At 39.2% G+C, this 20,394-nt stretch overlaps 1 protein-coding gene across 1 annotated transcript in view; it reads right to left on the bottom strand.

Moving 5' to 3' along the window:
- Positions 1–19,510, bottom strand: part of LOC129242105 (E3 SUMO-protein ligase ZBED1-like) — a 91,015-nt gene extending 71,505 nt beyond the window's left edge. The window contains exons 1-2 of the mRNA XM_054878663.1: positions 19,334–19,510; positions 18,188–19,254 (exon numbers count right to left, since the gene is read on the bottom strand). Of these exons, the coding sequence (XP_054734638.1) occupies positions 18,188–19,254; positions 19,334–19,510 (1,244 nt within the window). The remainder of the gene's footprint in view (positions 1–18,187; positions 19,255–19,333) is intronic.
- Between the last annotated feature and the right edge of the window lie 884 nt (positions 19,511–20,394).

Below are 20,394 nucleotides of genomic sequence, written 5' to 3'. Positions count from 1 at the left end.
GACTTGCAAAAACTGTAGATCATGAAATATTCAGGAACAATCTTAGACTTCGCTCCTTAAAACTTCAAATCGTACTAGCGCTTAAGCCTACATATAGCCTTATCTTTCGGACTGATGAAGCCCATTTTGATTTAGATGGAAATGTAAATAAGTAAAATTGCCGTTATTGGTCATCTAACCATAAAACCAACTATTAAACCATTAGCAGCTACTTCATAGTCCGAAGTATTGGACGGTTTGGTCTGCCTTATCAAACAATGGAATAATTGGACCATATTTTTGTGAAACTCGTCAAGACCAAGCAATTTCTGTAGATGAACGCTTATTTTCTGTCAATAATGAGAGAACATCCTTATTTCAGTACACACATATGGTTTCAGCAAGATGGCGCCACACCGCTTCTTCCCTAACAAACTGATAAATGGTTTTGGTGACTTATTCTGGCCACCCGGGTCACCCCATCTTATTCTTAAGAGCTGCTTTCTGTGGGAATACTTCAAACGTAAAGTCCGTGAAACAAGTGAAGCAACCATCTCAGCAGTAAAAAAATATCGTTCGCGAGAGTATTGGCATCCCAATATCTCTTCTCTAGCGAGTATCACGGAAAGAGGCCATGTTCCAAGAGTGTACCAACATTTACAGAAAATATTAAAAAAGATGTACTTGTCTTCTTTCTAATAAATATTCTTTCTACTAGTATTAACATTAGTAATTCTCACTTAATTTAGCTTTTAATTTTTAGTTCTGCAACTGAAGAGAAGTTTTCACTATGGAAAATATATATGTTCTGTGGAATAATAAAATATGTCTTCATATTAAAGGTATTATCTAAGTTTTATTAAAATGAAATACGCGGAACATACTGGGTGTATCATCTAAGTAGAAATAGTTTTAAGTAAGAAAGTAATGATTTTTTTCAATGTGTTTTTTTTTATTTGAGACAATAATCCTTGCGGTTAATGATGATATACTATTTCATTCAAATAACTCCCACCGCTATCCTTGCAGCAGCCCAATTTATCAGCACATTTTCGATTGTACGGAGTTATATTATTTCCTTCCTGAGAGCGTCATTTGCTCCTGAATGATTTGCGTCACGTTTCACAAATTAATGCTCAGATTACGCGGAAGGCGATTCTCGTCAACTGAATTTAGAACCTACTTTTCTATTAATTTTGGAAGATGATTTTCCGTTTTGGAGGTGCATTTTTAGTATTTCCTAAAGTTGTTCAAGCGTAATTCGATCCTTTTCGTAACCACATATTAACCACATTTTCAGTCTTACTACTATTTAATGCCTTTTAGTTGATACATTAAAAGATGGACCACCATGTATGCAAAAGAAGTGCAATAGAATACAAATAATATAAAGGCTTTTAAGAACTTAGCTGTTTGAATAATTTCTTTAAGAAATGAGTCGAACGCGTCTTTCACGGATAAGAAAAGAAACTTTCTGCGTAAGGTATAAGCTCTTCCTTTGATTGCCTGGATTTCCCATTCGTTTTAGGTCGCGCTTACGTCCAAATATTTATAAAAATCTTATTTATGGGCCATTTCGGTTCAAAATCAAAATATAAACTCTTATATGTTCGTACTTACATTTGCTAGGTGAAAACCATTCCATAACAAATTGCCAGGCTAATGACGGGAATCAGGATACCTCAAAATATAGTTCCTGGTACCATTTACTTCAATTCCAGAACATCACATATGTACATTCTTCTTCTTCTTAATTGGCGCGATAGCCGCTTACGCGATTTTGGCCGAGCTCAACAAAGCGCGCCAGTCGTTTCTTTCTCGTGCTAACCGGCGCCAATTGGACACACCAAGTGAAGCCAAGTCCTTCTCCACCTGATCTTTCCAACGCAGAGGAGGCCTTCCTCTTCCTCTACTACCACCCGCTGGTACCGCATCGAATACTTTCAAAGCCAGAGCGTTTGTATCCATTCGGACAACATGACCCAGCCAACGAAGCCGCTGGATCTTTATTCGCTGCGCTAAGTCTATGTCGTCGTAAAGCTCATACAGCTCATCGTTCCATCGTCTGCGATATTCGCGTTGCCAACGTGCAAAGGTCCAAAAATCTTACGCAGAATCTTTCTCTCGAACACTCCAAGCGTCGCTTCATCGGATGTTGTCATCGTCCAAGCTTCTGCGCCATACGTTAGGACGGGCATGATGAGAGTATTGTAGAGTGTTAGTTTTGTTCGTCGAGAGAGGACTTTACTGCTCAGTTGCCTACTTAGTCCAAAGTAGCACTTGTTGGCAAGAGAGATTCTACGTTGGATTTCAAGGCTGACATTTTTATCGGTGTTAATGCTGGTTCCTAAATAAACGAAGTCTTTTACAACCTCGAAATTATAACTGTCTACAGTGACGTGGGTGCCGATAGGCGAGTGCGCCGACTGTTTGGTTGAAGACAGGAGGTACTTCGTTTTGTCCTCGTTCACCACCAAACCCATTCGCTTTGCCTCTTTATCGAGTTTGGAGAAGGCAGAACAAACAGCGCGGTTGTTAAGGCCGATGATATCGATATCATCGGCATACGCCAACAATTGTACGCTCTTATAAAATATTGTGCTTGAGCGATTAAGTTCTGCGGCTCGTACGATGCTCTCCAACATCAGGTTAAAGATGTACATTACTTACGCGGAAAACATCTGCTAATAATTAACAGAGAGATTCTGCCGAAACTAGATTCTGTGGTCGATATACTACGAAACATTGCGTTTTGGTTTTGGTTCAAATTCAACGACACTTAATGAGGAGAAGTTTCGGGATGGTGATTTGACTGATGCTCGGACTTATGCATACATGGCTGTGAGTCGTGGCATATTCAAAATTTGATAACGTCTCTTTGAGGAAAATTTCTCTCCTAGCTATAAATAGAAAGCGAATGCTTAAATAGAGGATATACGCGGAGCAAATTCATAATCCAGCAGGACTTGTATAGGGTTATTCAATAGCTGCGCTTCAACTTTTTTCCGATAGGGAGCGCGAACGACGCAATATTTTTTATTTTTCGCTTGCCATTTGTAAACTTCATTAGTATACATTTCATCATGGAACGCTACACACTTGAGCAAAATTTTTATGAAAATAATCGTTCTGTTGCTGCTACTTTAAGAGCATTACGGCCATTTTACGGTCCATTTAACAAGCCGTCCCGTTTTGGGGTTATGTGAAGTCATTGGTCTACAGTAACAAGCCGGCGATGATTTGTGAGCTCAGCGCCAATATTGAACGCGAAATTGCTGGAATTTCGGCCGATTTATGCAAAAGAGTGGTCGAAAATTGGGTTCAACGATTGGACTTCGTAAAACGTGCACGCGGTGGTCATGTAAAAGAAATCGAATTTCATACTTAATGGTATATGTTCAAATAAAAAAAATTAGTTAAAAGAGTCAAACCGTTTGTGTTTTATTCAAAAAAGTTCAAAAGTTGAAGCACTCTTACTGAAAAACCCTATAGAAGCCTCACATAAAGAGTGTCCAATTTCTAGCAGACGTTCTTTACTCCATATATGTATACACAAGGTATATATGTAGAGGGTTTTCCAATAAGAGGAATTATTTTGATATTCAAAGAAAAATGAAATTTTTTTATATAAATGATCGGATGTATATTTTATTATAAAGAGGAAGGTATGCCGTTAATAGTGGAAAATAAGATTAGGCAAATGACCACCACGACCACGATTACAGGACAATATCCTTTTCATGAAATTTTCCATAACCGAATTGCAAAGTGGCTGCTCTATGTCCTCGATAGCCTCACGAATTCCAAATTTGAGGTATTGAATCGACCCTGGGCTTTTGGCGTAGACCTTCTCTTTCACGTGGCCCCAAAGAAAAAAGTCACAAGGTGTTAAATCACAAGACCTCGATGGCCAATTGTGATCACCTCTTCGAGAGATAGCGCGGTCCGGTACAGATCAATACCTGTACAGATCAATACCTTTCAATTCCGGCCATAAAAAATCGTTAATCAACTCTCGATAGCGCAATCCTATTTAAAATAGCACCTGTTATTGGAAAACCCTTTACAAGGTAATAAACTACTCGTGAATTCATTTTTACTTTGAGTCTTCTTTAGCGTTCTTTATATGGACGAAAAGACATTTTATTTCTATACTTACGAAATCAACTATTTTACCAGTAAGCTTTGAAAGTAATATGTAGAGCATGCAATGCTATTTCTAGAGAAGTCTTACTCTTACTCGCAAATCAGCTCTTTTTCATGCCATTTCGTTAAGTTTCTGCTGTTTTTTTTTGCCATCACTTTTTTATAGTTACTCGCAAAACGTTTTACAAAACATAGATATCTTCAAAATATTTTGGTAATAGGCATAAATAGTTTTTTACGCGCCATAGTAAAGTCGCTAATGCTATAATATTCGACTGGAATGGTTACGTTACTCAATGGGGGTTTTCCATAAACTGCAAGAAAGACAAGGAGCAGGCATTGTGATAGCTAAAAGTTGATACTGCCATCAGCGCAAAACTGGGAATGTAGTAGTTATGAGTATTCGGCGATTCAACTCGTGAATAGAGAAGTTTTAGGACAAATGGCATTGTTTTTGATAGCGATGCTGTTATTATTGTTGTTGTTGTTTGTTCTTGTATAATTCAATTCTTCACATGTCATCAGTTTTTATGTCGGTTATTAAATTTTGTTTGCGCTGACGTTGAACAGCTAAAGTGAACTCTCACACACGCATCAAATAAAAAAAAATCAAGGGATATTGCGCTGGAGGATAGATGGCAGCAATTTAAGTGGTGGGAGGCTGTTCAGGGTATTAGGCGAATATCAGGGTGAATTGTTTGCTTTATCTTTTGCTTAAGTGCTTCAACGCTTGCCTGGATCTAGATGAAAGGGTGGCAATATTATTGGATCAAATGTTGGATTTATTGTTTGGCTGGGATTTGGTAAAAAGTGCAAATAGTTGGCGTTTCGACACTTAACTTTTTGTACCACTTGGAAACTGTTTTAGCAGTAAAATCATATACCCTTAAATACATACTTACATACGAATGCATACATACCTACGTTAGGTTGGATTAATAAATCCGTGCATTAGTGGTATGAAATGCCACAGCAAACAAAGAAAAAATACCAGAAAGTATTTTTAAAGACTTAATTGTATTACAAGAAGAATTTTTTCATTTCAAAAGACCAATTATATGGCAAGTTTGATAATTCCCAATTAAAATTAATATAAGTATATGTATTACTGTGAAACACTTAAGTTCATATTTTGGGAAATAGCTCATAAAACTATACGTAAGATTTTCAAAAATGTTGAAACCATTTGAAACCCTTATTCGAATCCCTCAACTAACCTATTGGTTGTTAGTCTGAAGATTTCCTCAACTACTCAGGCATGAAGCCAAAAAATGGAGGAAGCAGTTTCCCGTACTGGTAATCGGCCTTGAATGGACAATAGTAAGCCCCCAGTACATTTTTGTAATGAAAAATAGTTTATGGGTGGTTAGTATCTGTGTATCTGTGGCCACCATAGCTGAATGGGTTGATGTGTGACTGCCATTCGGTAGATCGAGATCCCGGGCATGAAACACCAAATGATGAAAAAGTTTTTTCTGATAGCGGTCGCCCGTCGGCAGGCAATGGCAAACCCCTGAGTGTATTAGTGTCGTCAAAAAGCTCCTCAAAAAAACCACTATCTGCTGTTCGGAAGCGGCATAGAATTGTAGGTTCGGAAAAACATGAAAACGCACACCACAAACTTCGAGCAGGAACTTTGCCATACACTGTAATGTATGGGTTTAGGTAAGGGAGCGTGGCTTAGACCATTAGCAAGAAATATTTAGCTTATCACGATTTCGGAACCATAAGTCACCCAAAGTAGTGGATGTAAAGACGACCCACTGCCTACATGTGGTCAGATATGTATAACTATTGAATAGTAAGTCACAGCGCATTGAAATTTGGTGTGGAACCATTACTAAAATTGGTAATTTTAATAGGGTAAATAATTGTATACAAGAAGACACGATATCTCCCCTTATATGTAATACTTATAGTTAACAAATACTTTAGAACCATTTAAATTCTATGCAAGGTAAATAAATGCGCATCGACTCAGAGTATGCGTTTATATATATTTTAGGATGAGTTAGTGAATTGTTTGATGACTATTCTATAGCTTACTTCTCGGCAAAAGTAGAGTGCATGCATTTGATTATTTAAAATAAACTGTAACACTTTAAATAAATGGTAGTAAACATTATGCACTTGAGCTCTCATAATTCAGTCACTTTTTCTTTTTACAATATCAAAAGATTCTAGGTATGCAGTTTCACAGCCCATTAAATTTTAGTATAATGAAATGAAAGTTTCTAGTGACTCAGAAGTTACGTTGATTTTTGACCTTTGTTTTTTTTTTGTTTTTTGACTACAGTGCTGAAAATTTTCTTCCATATCAAAGGCGAACATGTGCTTTTTAAAGATTCTGGTTATTAAGTGGAAAATTTTGATGAACAATTTTTGTGGAAATTTATCCTTATAATCTCTTGCACTAAGTTACTCTCCTTATTCGTCATCGTAATTTTGACCCATATAAAGCCCCCAATAGAGCAAGACAGGATAAAAACATTATGATCAAATTAAGCGAGCATGCAGCAGACGAATTTCTATGAAAAATCCCATTAATTCCTTCCGATCTCCCATTAACATTTAATGAATTAAGTTCTCTTTAAACAACTCAAAAGGCCAAATATAGAAAATGAGGAGCCGTCAATAGGGTGGATATTCACGGGTTGGAAGTCCCAACAATTTTAGTACATCGCGCAACAAAACTGGAAATATAGTTTTTAATGAGTAATTAACTTAAATAAAAAGATATTTTATATATGTATGTATATATAAGCGCCAGCTTACTCCTTCGCGGTATTCAGGGTGAATTCGATGAATGCGATGCAACAAACGCTTCAAAACGCCAAGATAGAAAATTGCATTGACGGTTTGGCCCATTGGCACGAATTCCTTCTGAATGAGCATCGATTTGATTTTTGACTTCTCCAAACGCGATTTTTTGGGTGGTATCTCGTCTGGGGCCTTCCATTCCGACCTGTGACGCTTAGTTTCAGGTTCATGTTGGAAACACCACGTTTCATCACCAGTTACAATGTTGTAATGAGGTCTTTCGAATGTTGAATTCTGAGCAATTTTTAGTCCTCAGTTAACATGTGCGTAACTTTCGTAAGCCCAAGTTTTCAGGAGGTTGAATTAGTTTTAAAGGTGACACACAGATGGCGCTATTTATCGCTTTATCGCGTTGGCAATACTGAATATATATTCATGACAAAGCCTCATCCCTAGGCTTTGTTTATCAGTATCTGTCATTTCGCTGAAGTATAAACAACGCAGTGTTTTCCTGCTCCGAGTATGTCAACTTTCGTACCGTCGAAACGCAATTTGCGGGAAGCTTTGCTTTTCTGCTTCAATTTGAAAAAAAAATACAGCCCAAGCCCGTGAATTGCTGCAGGAGGCCTACCCAGACCATACTCCGTCGATTTCAACATGTGAGTACTGGTTTCGACGATTCAAAAGTGGTGATTTTCACACCGAAGACAAGGAGCGTCTTGGCCAGCCCAAAAAGTTCGAGGACGCGGAATTGGGGGAATTGGTAAACGAGGACTCGTGCCAAACCCAAGAAGAGCTTGCTGAATCATTGGGCGTTGATAAATCAACCGTTTGCAAGCGTCTAAAAGCGATGGGAATGATCCAAAAGCAAGGACATTGGGTCCCGTACGAGTTGAAGCTGCGCGACGTCGAGCGACAAAATCGGAAGGGTTTTTTGCATCGGGTGGTGACTAGCGACAAAAAATGGATCCACTACGATAACCCAAAACGTAAAAAATCATGGGGTTTGCCCGGCCACGCATCAACGTCGACGGCCAAGCAGAATATTCACGGCAAGAAAATCATGCTCTGCATTTGGTGGGATCAGGTCGGCGTCGTATATTTTGAGCTGCTCCAACCGGGCGAAACAATCACGGGGGATCGTTACCGACTGCAATTGATGCGTTTAAGCCGGGCATTGAAAGAAAAACGGCCGGAAACGGTAAAAAGGCACGACAAGGTTATTTTGCAACATGACAACGCTCGGCCGCATGTTGCTCAACCTGTCAAAAAATACCTTGGAACGCTTGGCTGGGAAGTGTTACCCCACCTGCCGTATAGTCCAGACATAGCTCCCTCCGATTATCATTTGTTCCGGCATATGAGTCTCGATTTGGCGGACCAGCGGTTCTCCTCGTACGAGGCTACCAAAATATGGGTTGAGTCATGGATAGCCAAGCAGCGGCCAGAATTTTGGAGAAACGGCATCCGGAAATTGCCCGAAAGATGGGCGAAAGTTGTAGCTAGCGATGGCCAATACTTCGAATAAAATATTTTGTACCGTTTTTTCACAATAAAGCCCCAAATCTTCGAAAAAAAACCTTTAAAACTAATTCAGTGCATTAATCGATGTTTTGGAGATATTCAACTCCGATTTAATGAATTTAAACGATGATTTCGGTTCATTTTTGATAAGTTTACGAACAATTTCGATAGAGTTTTCGATGATAACTGATTTACCCGTATGTTCATTGTCATTTGTGTCCTAACAACCATCTCTGAAACGTGCAAATCACTCATGAACTCTGACAATCATCGCCATAAACTTTTTTCATCGATTCAAATGTTTCGGTAAACGTTTTACCGATTTTAAAACAAAATTTGATACTAGCTGTTTGTTCGAAATTCATTTTTGTACCGATGACACAAACAGTGACACTTTAGATGCAAAAACTTCGCTTGCGCTGAACAGAATGTTACCAATCTTTCATTGGACGTCAGCTAGGGATGTAACTTCCAACGCACTGACTCATTAAAAAGATAGCGCCATCAAAAACATTTTTGTGACGCCATTCTTGTTTATGTTGGACTTTACCTTGTATATATATATACATATATAAGGCACTTATATCTTTTGTTTGGTATTTGGCACACCTCCTCCTCCAATTTGTGGTGTGCGTTTGAAGTTTTTCCACAAATGGAGGGACCTACAGTATTATGCCGCCTCCGAACAGATGGTTTTTATGAGGAGCTTTTTCATAGCGGAAATAGTTTTTCTATTATTTGATGTTTCATGGCATCGGGGCACTATCGAATGGTAGTCAGGCTCCAACCCATTCGGGTACGGTGGCCTCCCCTAGTATAATAATAAAAAGTTGTTCCACGTTCTGCGTTTGTCTCTTCACATGAAAAATCTGTAAATCAATTAATTTGTTCAATATATGTACGAGTATATATAAAGATATACGCCAGTCCACGAAAGTGTTATCATGTCACTTATCTACTTCGTCGCCTTATCATCTTCGCCTGTTTTATTGACAAAATTATGTTTGCTGTTTTGTCATTCACGCTTTATAAAATTGAACAAATAATGTACCAATGCAGCATCCTTTATTTTGCAATGAAATATGTTAGTATGTTGCTGTTATGCACCTGAAAAGGCACATCAGCCTTAACCATGCCCAGGGAAAACCAAGAACAATTGCAGCTGGAGCGATAAAAATGCATTACTCAAATTGTTTCGCTTAACCAAAAGGATAATAATAGCATCAGCAGCTACAAACAGTCGCCACTAAGAAATGTGTTTATCTGGCTAACCATTGGAAAGTGCAATGGGCTGGGTGCGTCGAGGGGTATTTGTGTACGGTCAATGCAAGACAGATAAATCAATTATTGCAGTCAACTAGTTGCAACAAGCCGAGCAGATAGCACTCATGCCAGCCTACCAACCAAAACAAATCGAGTCCAAACGAAAAACCGTCGCAGTCAGCATAATTTAAGTTAAAACGAGCAAAAACCAAACCTGCACGGGAAGAGAATTGGCGCGGAGAGGCAATATTTGCTGACGACCGGAACAACAGCAGTTGCAACAGAGCCGCTGGCAAACTAGTATTCGTAGCAACGGAGTTCTATAATACACATACACAACTTCACAGATATACGAGTATTGCCCTCCCATTTTTAAGGAAAGGCTAAAAGTGCTTGTCACTACATTCAGTGGGAGCAGCAACAATGTTTTGAATGAGGGGCGAGTAAGCCACTTGTCTGGCTTCCTGTTGAATGGGCATAATTCGTTTTCCCTTTTTGTGTACGCATACTTTTACACTTCTATACAAACGAAATATATGCACATACACACATAAATACGTATGTACATGTTTTATGCTAAGGCTGGGCAATTTTTTTGAATCATTTGGGCCGAAAAAAAGTGAAAGAGAGGATTGAAAAAATATACAGAGCAATACTTATTAGAGTGTCTTACAAATTCAGTTAGAATTACAAAAACAATAGCTATGCAGGTTGGTTTATTGACTATTCGTGCCTATATTAGATGAAATGAAAAGGATGCCCGTACAGTTCAGAAACAAAACTAATAGAAATAAAAGGGGAAAGTGCGAATCTCTATATGTATACTTATATATACGTACATGTGTATATAAATAAACTCATCCACGCGCACAACCAAGGGGGGAGTGAGTTTGGGGTCAAAATATAAGCGTTGTGTAATGCTAAGAAATAATGCCCAGGTTGAATTTAGCAGGCTGAAAATAATGACTTAATTTTGAAAGAACCGAGGCTTTCTGAGGCATTCATGAATGGACTGTTTGGTGGATTTTACATGTAGACGAGGTCATGTTGGACATTTAAATGATATCATTTTTCGAACATGGCATAATTATTGGGAGCCGTATTTTGAATAAAAACAGTGACACTTGAACTAAATATTTACCTATTTATTTTAAAACAACATCTAGGTGTGTCGTTACCAACTTGTTTAACGGTTATTTACAGCATGACTATATCCCGTTCGTGCAGTTTAAGACCCTTATTGGGTTGTTGATGTCTAAACCAGACTCTCGAACAGCGGTTGGCCCAGGGTTAACATTCTGTCCTTCCATAGGGCAGGGCATTCACAGAGGAAATGGAAGATTGTTTCCTTTTTCTTCGGTTGTTTACAACTGTGACAGTATATATTGTGAGGGATACCCATTTTGGCGGCTTGTTCTCCGATAGACCAAAAGTGTTATGTCTGCCATTAGTCTCCAGGCGTCCCGTCGTTTCATGCTTATTAATGTCGACAATTGCTTGAGGTTGTAGGTAGGCCATAACGTTCTACAAATTTTGCATTTCGTCTTTCCATCTACAATCCGCGATTCGAAGGAATTTTAGGGAAATTACATTCTTGACTGCACCTAATGGTGTGAACACCGATTCTGCAAGAGCATTATTCATAGCAGATCACCCTCTTGCCAATTCATCGGCTTTTTCGTTACCTTCAATGTTCCGATGTTCCGGGACCCAGATTAAGATAACTTTATGGTTTTCACTCAAGTTGGTGAGGCTATTCCTACTTTGCCCCACCACTTTAGAGGTGGTTGTAACCGATCCCAGTGCCTGGATTGCAGCTTGGCTATCCGAAAGAATAGCGAAATTGCCCATAAAAGAAAAACCTGTGATTATTAGCCTACAAGCTTCCCCAATTGCCAGTACTTTCGGCTGGAAGACACTGCTGATGTTAGGGATACGCACAGATTTCTCAATTTTAAGTCTGTGAGAATATATACCAGCTCCAATACCACAGTCCATTTTACTGCCATCTGTATAGACTGTAGTGTCGAAGTTGTTTAGAGATAATCCCTTATTCCATTCTTCCTTAGATGGGAAGAGAGTGGCCAAATTCCTATTGAATGCTACCGTCGGGACGATGTAGTCAGTCCTCACCGAGGTTAACTGAGTTTGTCGCAATAATAGACTGGTATGACCATACGTTTTTTTTTCCAGCGACCCGCTTCATTTAACCTAAATGCAGTCATGGTTGCCGTCTTTGTAATATTTAGGTCTATTAGAATAACGTGTGCCAGTGCATAGAGAGCCTCTCTAGGACATGATCTGATTGCACCGACCGTTACTGTACAGGCTGATCTTTGTATTCTGCCGAGTAATTTGGTATTATACCCTTTACCTTTAGTTTTCAAGAAAATAAAAAAACTAAAAAAAGAAAATAATTTTTTATAATGATATAGGAGATTTCGAGAAGTTCAGATGGAATTTAATCTCTATTAAAAAGCAAATACAAATTTCAAAACCAGTGTAAGGAACCGAAAGATGCACTACCGAGTGTACTTGTTTATAATATAATTTGCTAACTGTTTTAGCAACTCTTCCAATACCAACTAGCGAGAAAGAAAAAATGTGATGGGAATGGAAAATAATTTTAAAATAAAATTTCTTTAATTCATGCGTGTAAGGCAGGCTGGTTCCCGATTTCCTTAAACTACCTTTATGATTCTATTCCAAATCGCATATTCGAAGTAATCTTAAAGAATGGTGGTCATACACATTGTTAAATAAAGAAATTGAAATTTGCTTCTAAAATGTTTTAGTCCGCCGTGAGAAGATAATGTTTCAGCAATAATTTTTTTTATAACACCATTAAATTATGGACAAAAACATTTTTTTGTTTGACGACTCTGGAAAAAAATTTGGCAAGCCAAGCGATCGAGAGTCAATTTAAGAAGTACGATGCCACAAGAGCATTTATATCTTTAGAAACTCAAATTGCCATAGTGGAAAGAATTTTGAATCAATATACTGCATCTATACTACTAATAATTCATTCTGAACCAAATGACTGGAATATAAATATCGCTAAATTATAATTTCATCAAGCCTTTTTACTGAGAAAGTGAAATTACTTTTAGCAGCGGTGACAAATAAATGCAGCAAAATTGTTCGACTGGTATATTTGAAGGAAGTCAAAGTATCATGTCCATAGTGACAGGGGGCTCATTTCAACAGACTTAGTAATCAAATTAAAATTGGTTTGTTCGAGCTACTCATTCTAATTCAACAACTCAGCTAATATTCTAACGTACGATTGCTCTATAATTAGCCTTGCGAAAGTGATTCCCAACTTCTAGTTTACTTAACTATACTTTAAATAGCATTCAGGACATTTAATGGTTTGACCATTATCTTTTGGTATGTTGTTTCAGTCATTATTTCATCCGTACTAAGAAAACTGAGTTTCTGAACGAAATATGGATGACGGCCATTTTTTATGTGAATGAAAAAACCCAACAACGTCAGCAAAAAAATTTCAAAAATCATTGAACAACTTCAAACTTACACTTACTATATTACCAATGGAAAATAAATCTGCATACTCGAAATTTTTCTAAAAATTCATTTATTCAATTTTTTTTGGAGGCAAATTACCTATTACAAATTATGTCAAAAATTGGTTTAATGAAATTTATGTTTCAAGCATTTGACAAAAGCAAAAAATTTATTATCAAATGGAGACTTCTTCTTCTTAATTGGCGCGATAACCGCTTACGCGATTTTGGCCGAGATTAACAAAGCGCGCCAGTCGTTTCTTTCTCGTGCTAACCGGCGCCAATTGGACACACCAAGTGAAGCCAAGTCCTTCTCCACCTGATCTTTCCAACGCAGAGGAGGCCTTCCTCTTCCTCTGCTACCACCAGCTGGTACCGCATCAAATACTTTCAAAGCCGGAGCGTTTGTATCCATTCGGACGACATGACCCAGCCAACGAAGCCGCTGGATCTTTATTCGCTGCGCTATGTCTATGTCGTCGTAAAGCTCATACAGCTCATCGTTCCATCGTCTGCGATATTCGCCGTTGCCAACGTGCAAAGGTCCAAAAATCTTACGCAGAATCTTTCTCTCGAACACTCCAAGCGTCGCTTCATCGGATGTTGTCATCGTCCAAGCTTCTGCGCCATACGTTAGGACGGGCATGATGAGAGTCTTGTAGAGTGTTAGTTTTGTTCGTCGAGAGAGGACTTTACTGCTCAATTGCCTACTTAGTCCAAAGTAGCACTTGTTGGCAAGAGAGATTCTACGTTGGATTTCAAGGCTGACATTGTTATCGGTGTTAATGCTGGTTCCTAAATACACGAAGTCTTTTACAACCTCAAAATTATAACTGTCAACAGTGACGTGGGTGCCGATACGCGAGTGCGCCGACTGTTTGTTTGAAGACAGGAGGTACTTCGTTTTGTCCTCGTTCACCACCAAACCCATTCGCTTTGCCTCTTTATCCAGTTTGGAGAAGGCAGAACTAACAGCGCGGTTGTTAAGGCCGATGATGTCAATATCATCGGCATACGCCAGCAATTGTACGCTCTTATAAAAAATTGTGCCTGAGCGATTAAGTTCTGCGGCTCGTACGATGCTCTCCAACATCAGGTTAAAGAAGTCACACGACAGCGAGTCACCCTGTCTGAAACCTCGTTTGGTATCAAACGGCTCGGAGAGGTCCTTCCCAATTCTGACGGCGCTACTGGTGTTGAGCAACGTCATCTTACATAGCCGTATTAGTTTTGTGGGGATACCAAATTCAGACATAGCGGCATACAGGTAACTCCTTTCCGTACTGTCGAATGCAGCTTTGAAGTCGACGAAAAGATGGTGTGTGTCGATTCTCCTTTCATGGGTCTTTTCCAAGATTTGGCGTATTGTGAATATTTGGTCGATGGTAGACTTTCCAGGTCTGAAGCCACACTGATAAGGTCCAATCAGTTGGTTGACGGTGGGCTTCAGCCTTTCACACAATACGCTCGCTAGAACCTTATAGGCGATATTTAGAAGACTAATCCCGCGGTAATTGGCACAAATTGCAGGATCGCCCTTCTTATGGATTGGGCAGAGCACACTTAAATTCCAATCGGCAGGCATGCTTTCATCCGACCATATTCTGCATAGGAGCTGATGCATGCACCTTACCAGCTCCTCGCCGCCATGTTTGAATAGCTCAGCCGGCAGTCCGTCGGCGCCTGCGGCTTTGTTGTTCTTTAGCCGTGATATTGCTATTCTCACCTCGTCATGGTCGGGTAACGGAACGACAATTCCGTCGTCAACGATTGGGGTATCGGGATCTTCACATTCTCTATGACATGCGCAGCTGTCACCGTTTAACAGGTTCGAGAAGTGTTCCCTCCATAATTTAAGATTGCTCTGTACGTCAGTCACCAGATCGCCGTCTTTGTTCTTACAGGACAACGCCCCGGTCTTAAAACCTTCTGTAAGGCCGCCGAACTTTCTGGTAAAATTTTCGGGCGTTGTTCCTATTGGCCAGCATCTCAAGCTCCTCGCACTCACGTATTTCGGCCTCTCGTTTCTTCTGTCGGATAATACGTCTCTCTTCCTTTTTCAGCTCTCTGTAGCGATCCCACATGGCTCGCGTTGCGCCCGATCGCAGCGTGGCTCTATAGGCGGCATCTTTTCTTTCGGCGGCAGCATGACATTCCTCGTCGTACCAATTGTTTTTTCGGGCTCGCCGGAATCCGATTTCTTCTTCGGCGGCGGTACGTAGGGAACGAGAAATGTTGCTCCATTGCTCGCGCATGCCGGTGTGTTGGGCAGTGCTCTCCGAGAGCAGGAGTGAGAGTCGAGTGGCGAATCTTCTGGCTGTCTGTTGTGATTGCAGCTTTTCGATGTCGAACATTCTTTGCGTAGGTAGATGTACGTTTTTTGCTGCACAGAGGCGTGTGCGCAGTTTGGCTGCAACAAGGTAATGATCCGAGTCGATGTTGGGTCCTCGGATCGTACGTACATCTAATACACTAGAAGCGTGTCTTCCATCTATCACAACATGATCGATCTGGTTTCGCGTTTTTCGATCAGGAGACAGCCAGGTAGCTTGGTGTATCTTTTTATGCTGGAATCTGGTGCTGCAGACTACCATGTTTCGGGCCCCGGCGAAGTCGATCAGCCTCTGTCCGTTACCGGATGTTTCGTTGTGTAGGCTGAATTTTCCGACTGTGGGACCAAAAATTCCCTCCTTGCCCACCCTGGCGTTGAAGTCGCCAAGCACGATTTTTATGTCGTGGCGGGGGCAGCGCTCATAGGAACGTTCCAAGCGCTCATAGAAAGAATCTTTGGTCGCATCGTCCTTCTCTTCCGTCGGGGCGTGGGCGCAAATTAGCGAGATGTTAAAAAAACGCGCTTTGATGCGGATTGTTGCGAGACGCTCGTCCACCGGAGTGAACGACAGTACTTGGCGACGAAGTCTCTCTCCCACAACAAATCCGACACCGAATTTGCGCTCCTTTACATGGCAGCTGTAGTAGACGTCGCAAGGTCCTATGTTTTTCTTACCTTGCCCCGTCCATCGCATCTCTTGGATGGCAGTGATGTCAGCCTTTACTCTCACGAGGACATCAACCAGCCGGGCAGAGGCACCTTCCCCATTAAGGGACCGGACATTCCAGGTGCATGCCCTCAAATCATATTCCTTATTTCGTTTGCAGGGGTCGTCATCAGTAAAGGCAGTTCTCATCCGAGGCTTTGTTGCTGTTTTCATTGGGGGGGGCTTTTTAAGTGGCGGGTCCCAAACCCAGCGCACAACCAGCTATGCTGGGATGCTTCGCCTTCTCACTTTAGCTCACTCCCGAACGGGTGTTCGGAAGCTAACCAGAGGATACGTGGGCTAATCCCGGCCGTTGTGAGCTGCTTGAACCATATGTAGAAGAATCGTCCTGGCCACTCCCAAGTGAATGGCGATCAGTAACTTTCCCCACTTGCGTGGACTTCTACACATGGAACCATCCTCCCAATGGAGACTAACTACAAGAATAACCCGATCTTCGTCAAAATTATCACCTACTACCACAAAGTAAATATCATCGAATTGTTATCCAAAAAGACGAAGACACTAAGTACTCCTATGACACAGTACAGATGGCCGCGTTATTCCTTACGGAAATCTATGCCATCTTGAATGTGGCATACTGGCTAATTGAGAAAAAGTGGCGGGGCAGTATTGGAATTTGTAGTGACAGTCAAGCTGCACTGAAAGTCCTTGCTAACCCACGCTGCAGTTAGTCGGTGAATGTAAGACAAAACTAAACAGTGTTGAAAAACAGAACAAAATTAGTCTTATTTGGGTGCCTGGACATTGTGGTTAGGGATGTGACCTCGAGTCGAAAAAATCGATCATTTAATAATCGATTTTTTTCGTTTCAAGATAAATCGATTTATAAAAAATCGATTTTTGAGGGAATAATCGATTTTTGTGGATATTTCGATTTTTTAATACGAAAAATGCATATTTGATATATAAGTATGAAAAAATATCTAAAAGGACGACTTTAAGATTATAAATACATATTCAAATTAATGATACATATATACATTTTTTAGTACTCTTAAATATTTTATTGCAGTAAAAATAATACAAAACTATAAGAGTACAAAATATAGCAATATAACAAACAAAACTAAGAAAATAAAAGAAAGCTATCTTCAAGCTTTTAGTTTAAGTAATAAAAAAATTCAATTAAATAATTGCCACAAATGTTTTGTATCAATTAACATTCGACTAGAATCAAAATAAAATTAAACGATTAATTTAAGTATTAAATATAACGAGAATTGTTGGGTATGAACATTAAAAAAGAAAAGGAAGCTTCCTCCAAACCTCAAATCAAAATTTATCAGAAACTTAAAAAATTATTGCCATAAATCTTCAGTCAAAGAGTTTAAAAATAATAGTTTTGGTAGTCGCTTTCCTAAAATACGGTTTCGAGTTTTTCTGACAATATTCCCAGCCTTCGAAAATAATCTTTCAGCTGGTGCAGAAGTGGCCATCACTGAGAGGTGTTTCAAAGCTAAGTCTGTTAATTTTGGAAAAGTTCCCTCAGAACTTCTCCATACATCGAGAGGGTCTACTTTAAGATTTGATAATGGCGCTGCGATATATAAATCTATCTCTGTATTTTTTGTCATTGACGTATTAGCAGCCATTATTTTGTTATGGTGTACCTGCCATATATCTTGATCGTCGCTGGCAACTTGTGATGAAACAGATGATTCAAAATCGGTCACCAGTATAGTATCATCATTCCTAGTATTTAAACTTAGGCATCGGTTGGTATAATTAATTGTTTTTGACAAAGATAATGGCTCATCTAAATGAATTTTTTTGAATCTAGGATCCAAAAACGTTGCGACTGAGAAAAGGTGAACTTTCTGTATGTTTTCAAATCTTTTTTTTAGTTCTGTTTGCAATGAATATTTGAATTGATTGGCCAAATCACTGGTTATCGGTATAGCGTCTAACAAAGTTCTCAAGCACTTGATAATAGGTATAGCTTTACTAGCTGTCACATATTTTTCAGCGCTCATTTCTTCGGTAACATTGTGAAAAGGCTTTAAAACTTTTCCAATTTCTTTGAGCACAACGATTTCGTTTGCTTGAAGCATTTGGGGTGCATTCGGATGGTTTATTAAAATATATCCAATTGTGCTGCTCATTAACACAAAACGTTCAATCATAAATAATTGTGAGTTCCATCTTGTAGACACATCTCCGACCAAATGCTTCAATTTTCCTTCAACAACGCTTTCCTGCATTTGCATCTGTCGCAATTCTTCAGCGCCTACACCACTTTGGTGGAGCCAAGTTACGATTTTTCGTACTTTATCCAAAAAAAGTTTAACATCAGAGGAACTCACAGAATTTTCAACTACTAGATTCAACGTATGTGCTAGGCATCGAATATGTTTTGCTCTGCCGAAAGTAATCTCAATAGCTTTAACCATGTTAGCGCCATTGTCTGTAGTAACACTCACAATTTTGTCATGCGACAAACCCCAATCTTCACAAACATTAAGAACCATCTCCGATAAATATTCGCCTGTATGATTGTCATGAAGCGGTTCACATACCGATTTCATTTCAAAATTTTCTATAAAGTGAACAGTCACGCCTAAAAAACTTCTTAACTGCATATCCTTCCATTCATCTATTGTAAGATAGACGTTTTTAACAGACCGTAATTTTTGTTTAATAAGGGTCTTTTTTTCGTCATATTTAGTATCAATGAGATCTGTGATAGTTTTACGACATGGAACCTTGTACAAATGAACGATAGTTTTCATTAGCTTTTTGAATCCTGTTCCTTCCACCATATTGTAAGGAAGACTGTCCCGGCATATCATTTCTGCGATGCTGTTTGTTATTTGTTTATTTTTTTCTCCATCTGAGGCATATGCTGAAATTCTTGAAAAAGCCGCTCCGATAGTTGATCTAGCCCGTTTTGGAGTTAATGACGAAGCCTCAGTGTCTGTCAATGGCGAATGCACCAATGAATCATTATGCCTCAAATTGGTAGTATCCTGGACATCAACTTCATGTGAATTCTGCGGTGATAAAAATAAAAACAAAATATAATTTAAAATATTTTAAATAATAACTATTACATCAAATAATGAGTTTTACCTCGTCAGCTTGTAAGACATCAGAATGTTTTCTTTCCATGTGCTGTTTCAAGTTTGTAGTGTTATTGCATGTTTTTAACTCTTTTGGGCAGTATTTACATTTTGCGGTTGCATTTTCCTTCCTTATTGTAAAATACTTGCGCCAGCAGCTTCTGGGTGTTTTAGCAGCGGAAGACATTTTTATGGTTAAACCAATATTTATTTCGACACTTCAAAGCTTCCAAGAAATAAATAAAGGCAGGATCACAATTCATTACATATTTGTACGTAAAGATGGCACAGATTTTTATCGACTTGTTCACATTAGTTAGCTTACTTATCCATTTTATCATCCGTCGCACAGATGGCACTATTTACAAAAATCGATTTAAAATGTGTAATTCATATAATCGATTTATTAAAAATCGATTTTCGCCTTTAATAAAATCGACTACAAAAAATCGATAATAAGAAAAAAAATCGATTAAAGCAAAAATCGATTATTTTTTAACATCCCTAATTGTGGTATTACAGGGAACGATTTAGGCCCTGAACCTTTTCTAGGTGCCAATTCCGCATCGACTCATCTATGCATTGACGACTTCATGAGGTCTACCCATAGAGGTCTTTGGTCTGGGTTGAACTCGTGCAGAGTAGCTTTGTGAAAGAACCAAACAGGAAAATAGCGACCTTTCTCTTAAAACTCAGCAGGAAGGACCTGAGAGTAGTTGTGGGTGCAATCACAGGGCACAACGCCTGTGGTTAGCATATGGCTGCCATGGAAGTCGTAGACAGCCCGATATGCCTATCCTGTCTTGAAGATGACGACACTGCGGAGCATTTTCTCTGTAGCTGTGCTGCGTTTTGCAGAATCAGACTTAGGATATTGGGTTGCGATATACTGAGTATGGATAAAGTTCATACTCTTCCTATTCCGGATCTCTTAAGATTCATCAATGAATCCAAGAGATTTGTGGAAGAGTGATCTCAAACTAATTTATCCGTCTTACTACCCACTTTTTTATCTTTTATATCTCTATTCTTTCTACTGAAATCTATCCGGTTGTAGTACAATGGTCTACT

Source organism: Anastrepha obliqua, chromosome 3 (genome assembly GCF_027943255.1).
Source record: "Anastrepha obliqua isolate idAnaObli1 chromosome 3, idAnaObli1_1.0, whole genome shotgun sequence".
NCBI classification, from domain to species: domain Eukaryota; kingdom Metazoa; phylum Arthropoda; class Insecta; order Diptera; family Tephritidae; genus Anastrepha; species Anastrepha obliqua.
Note: the sequence above shows the minus strand (reverse complement) of the source record. Positions and strands in the feature narration are given on the sequence as shown.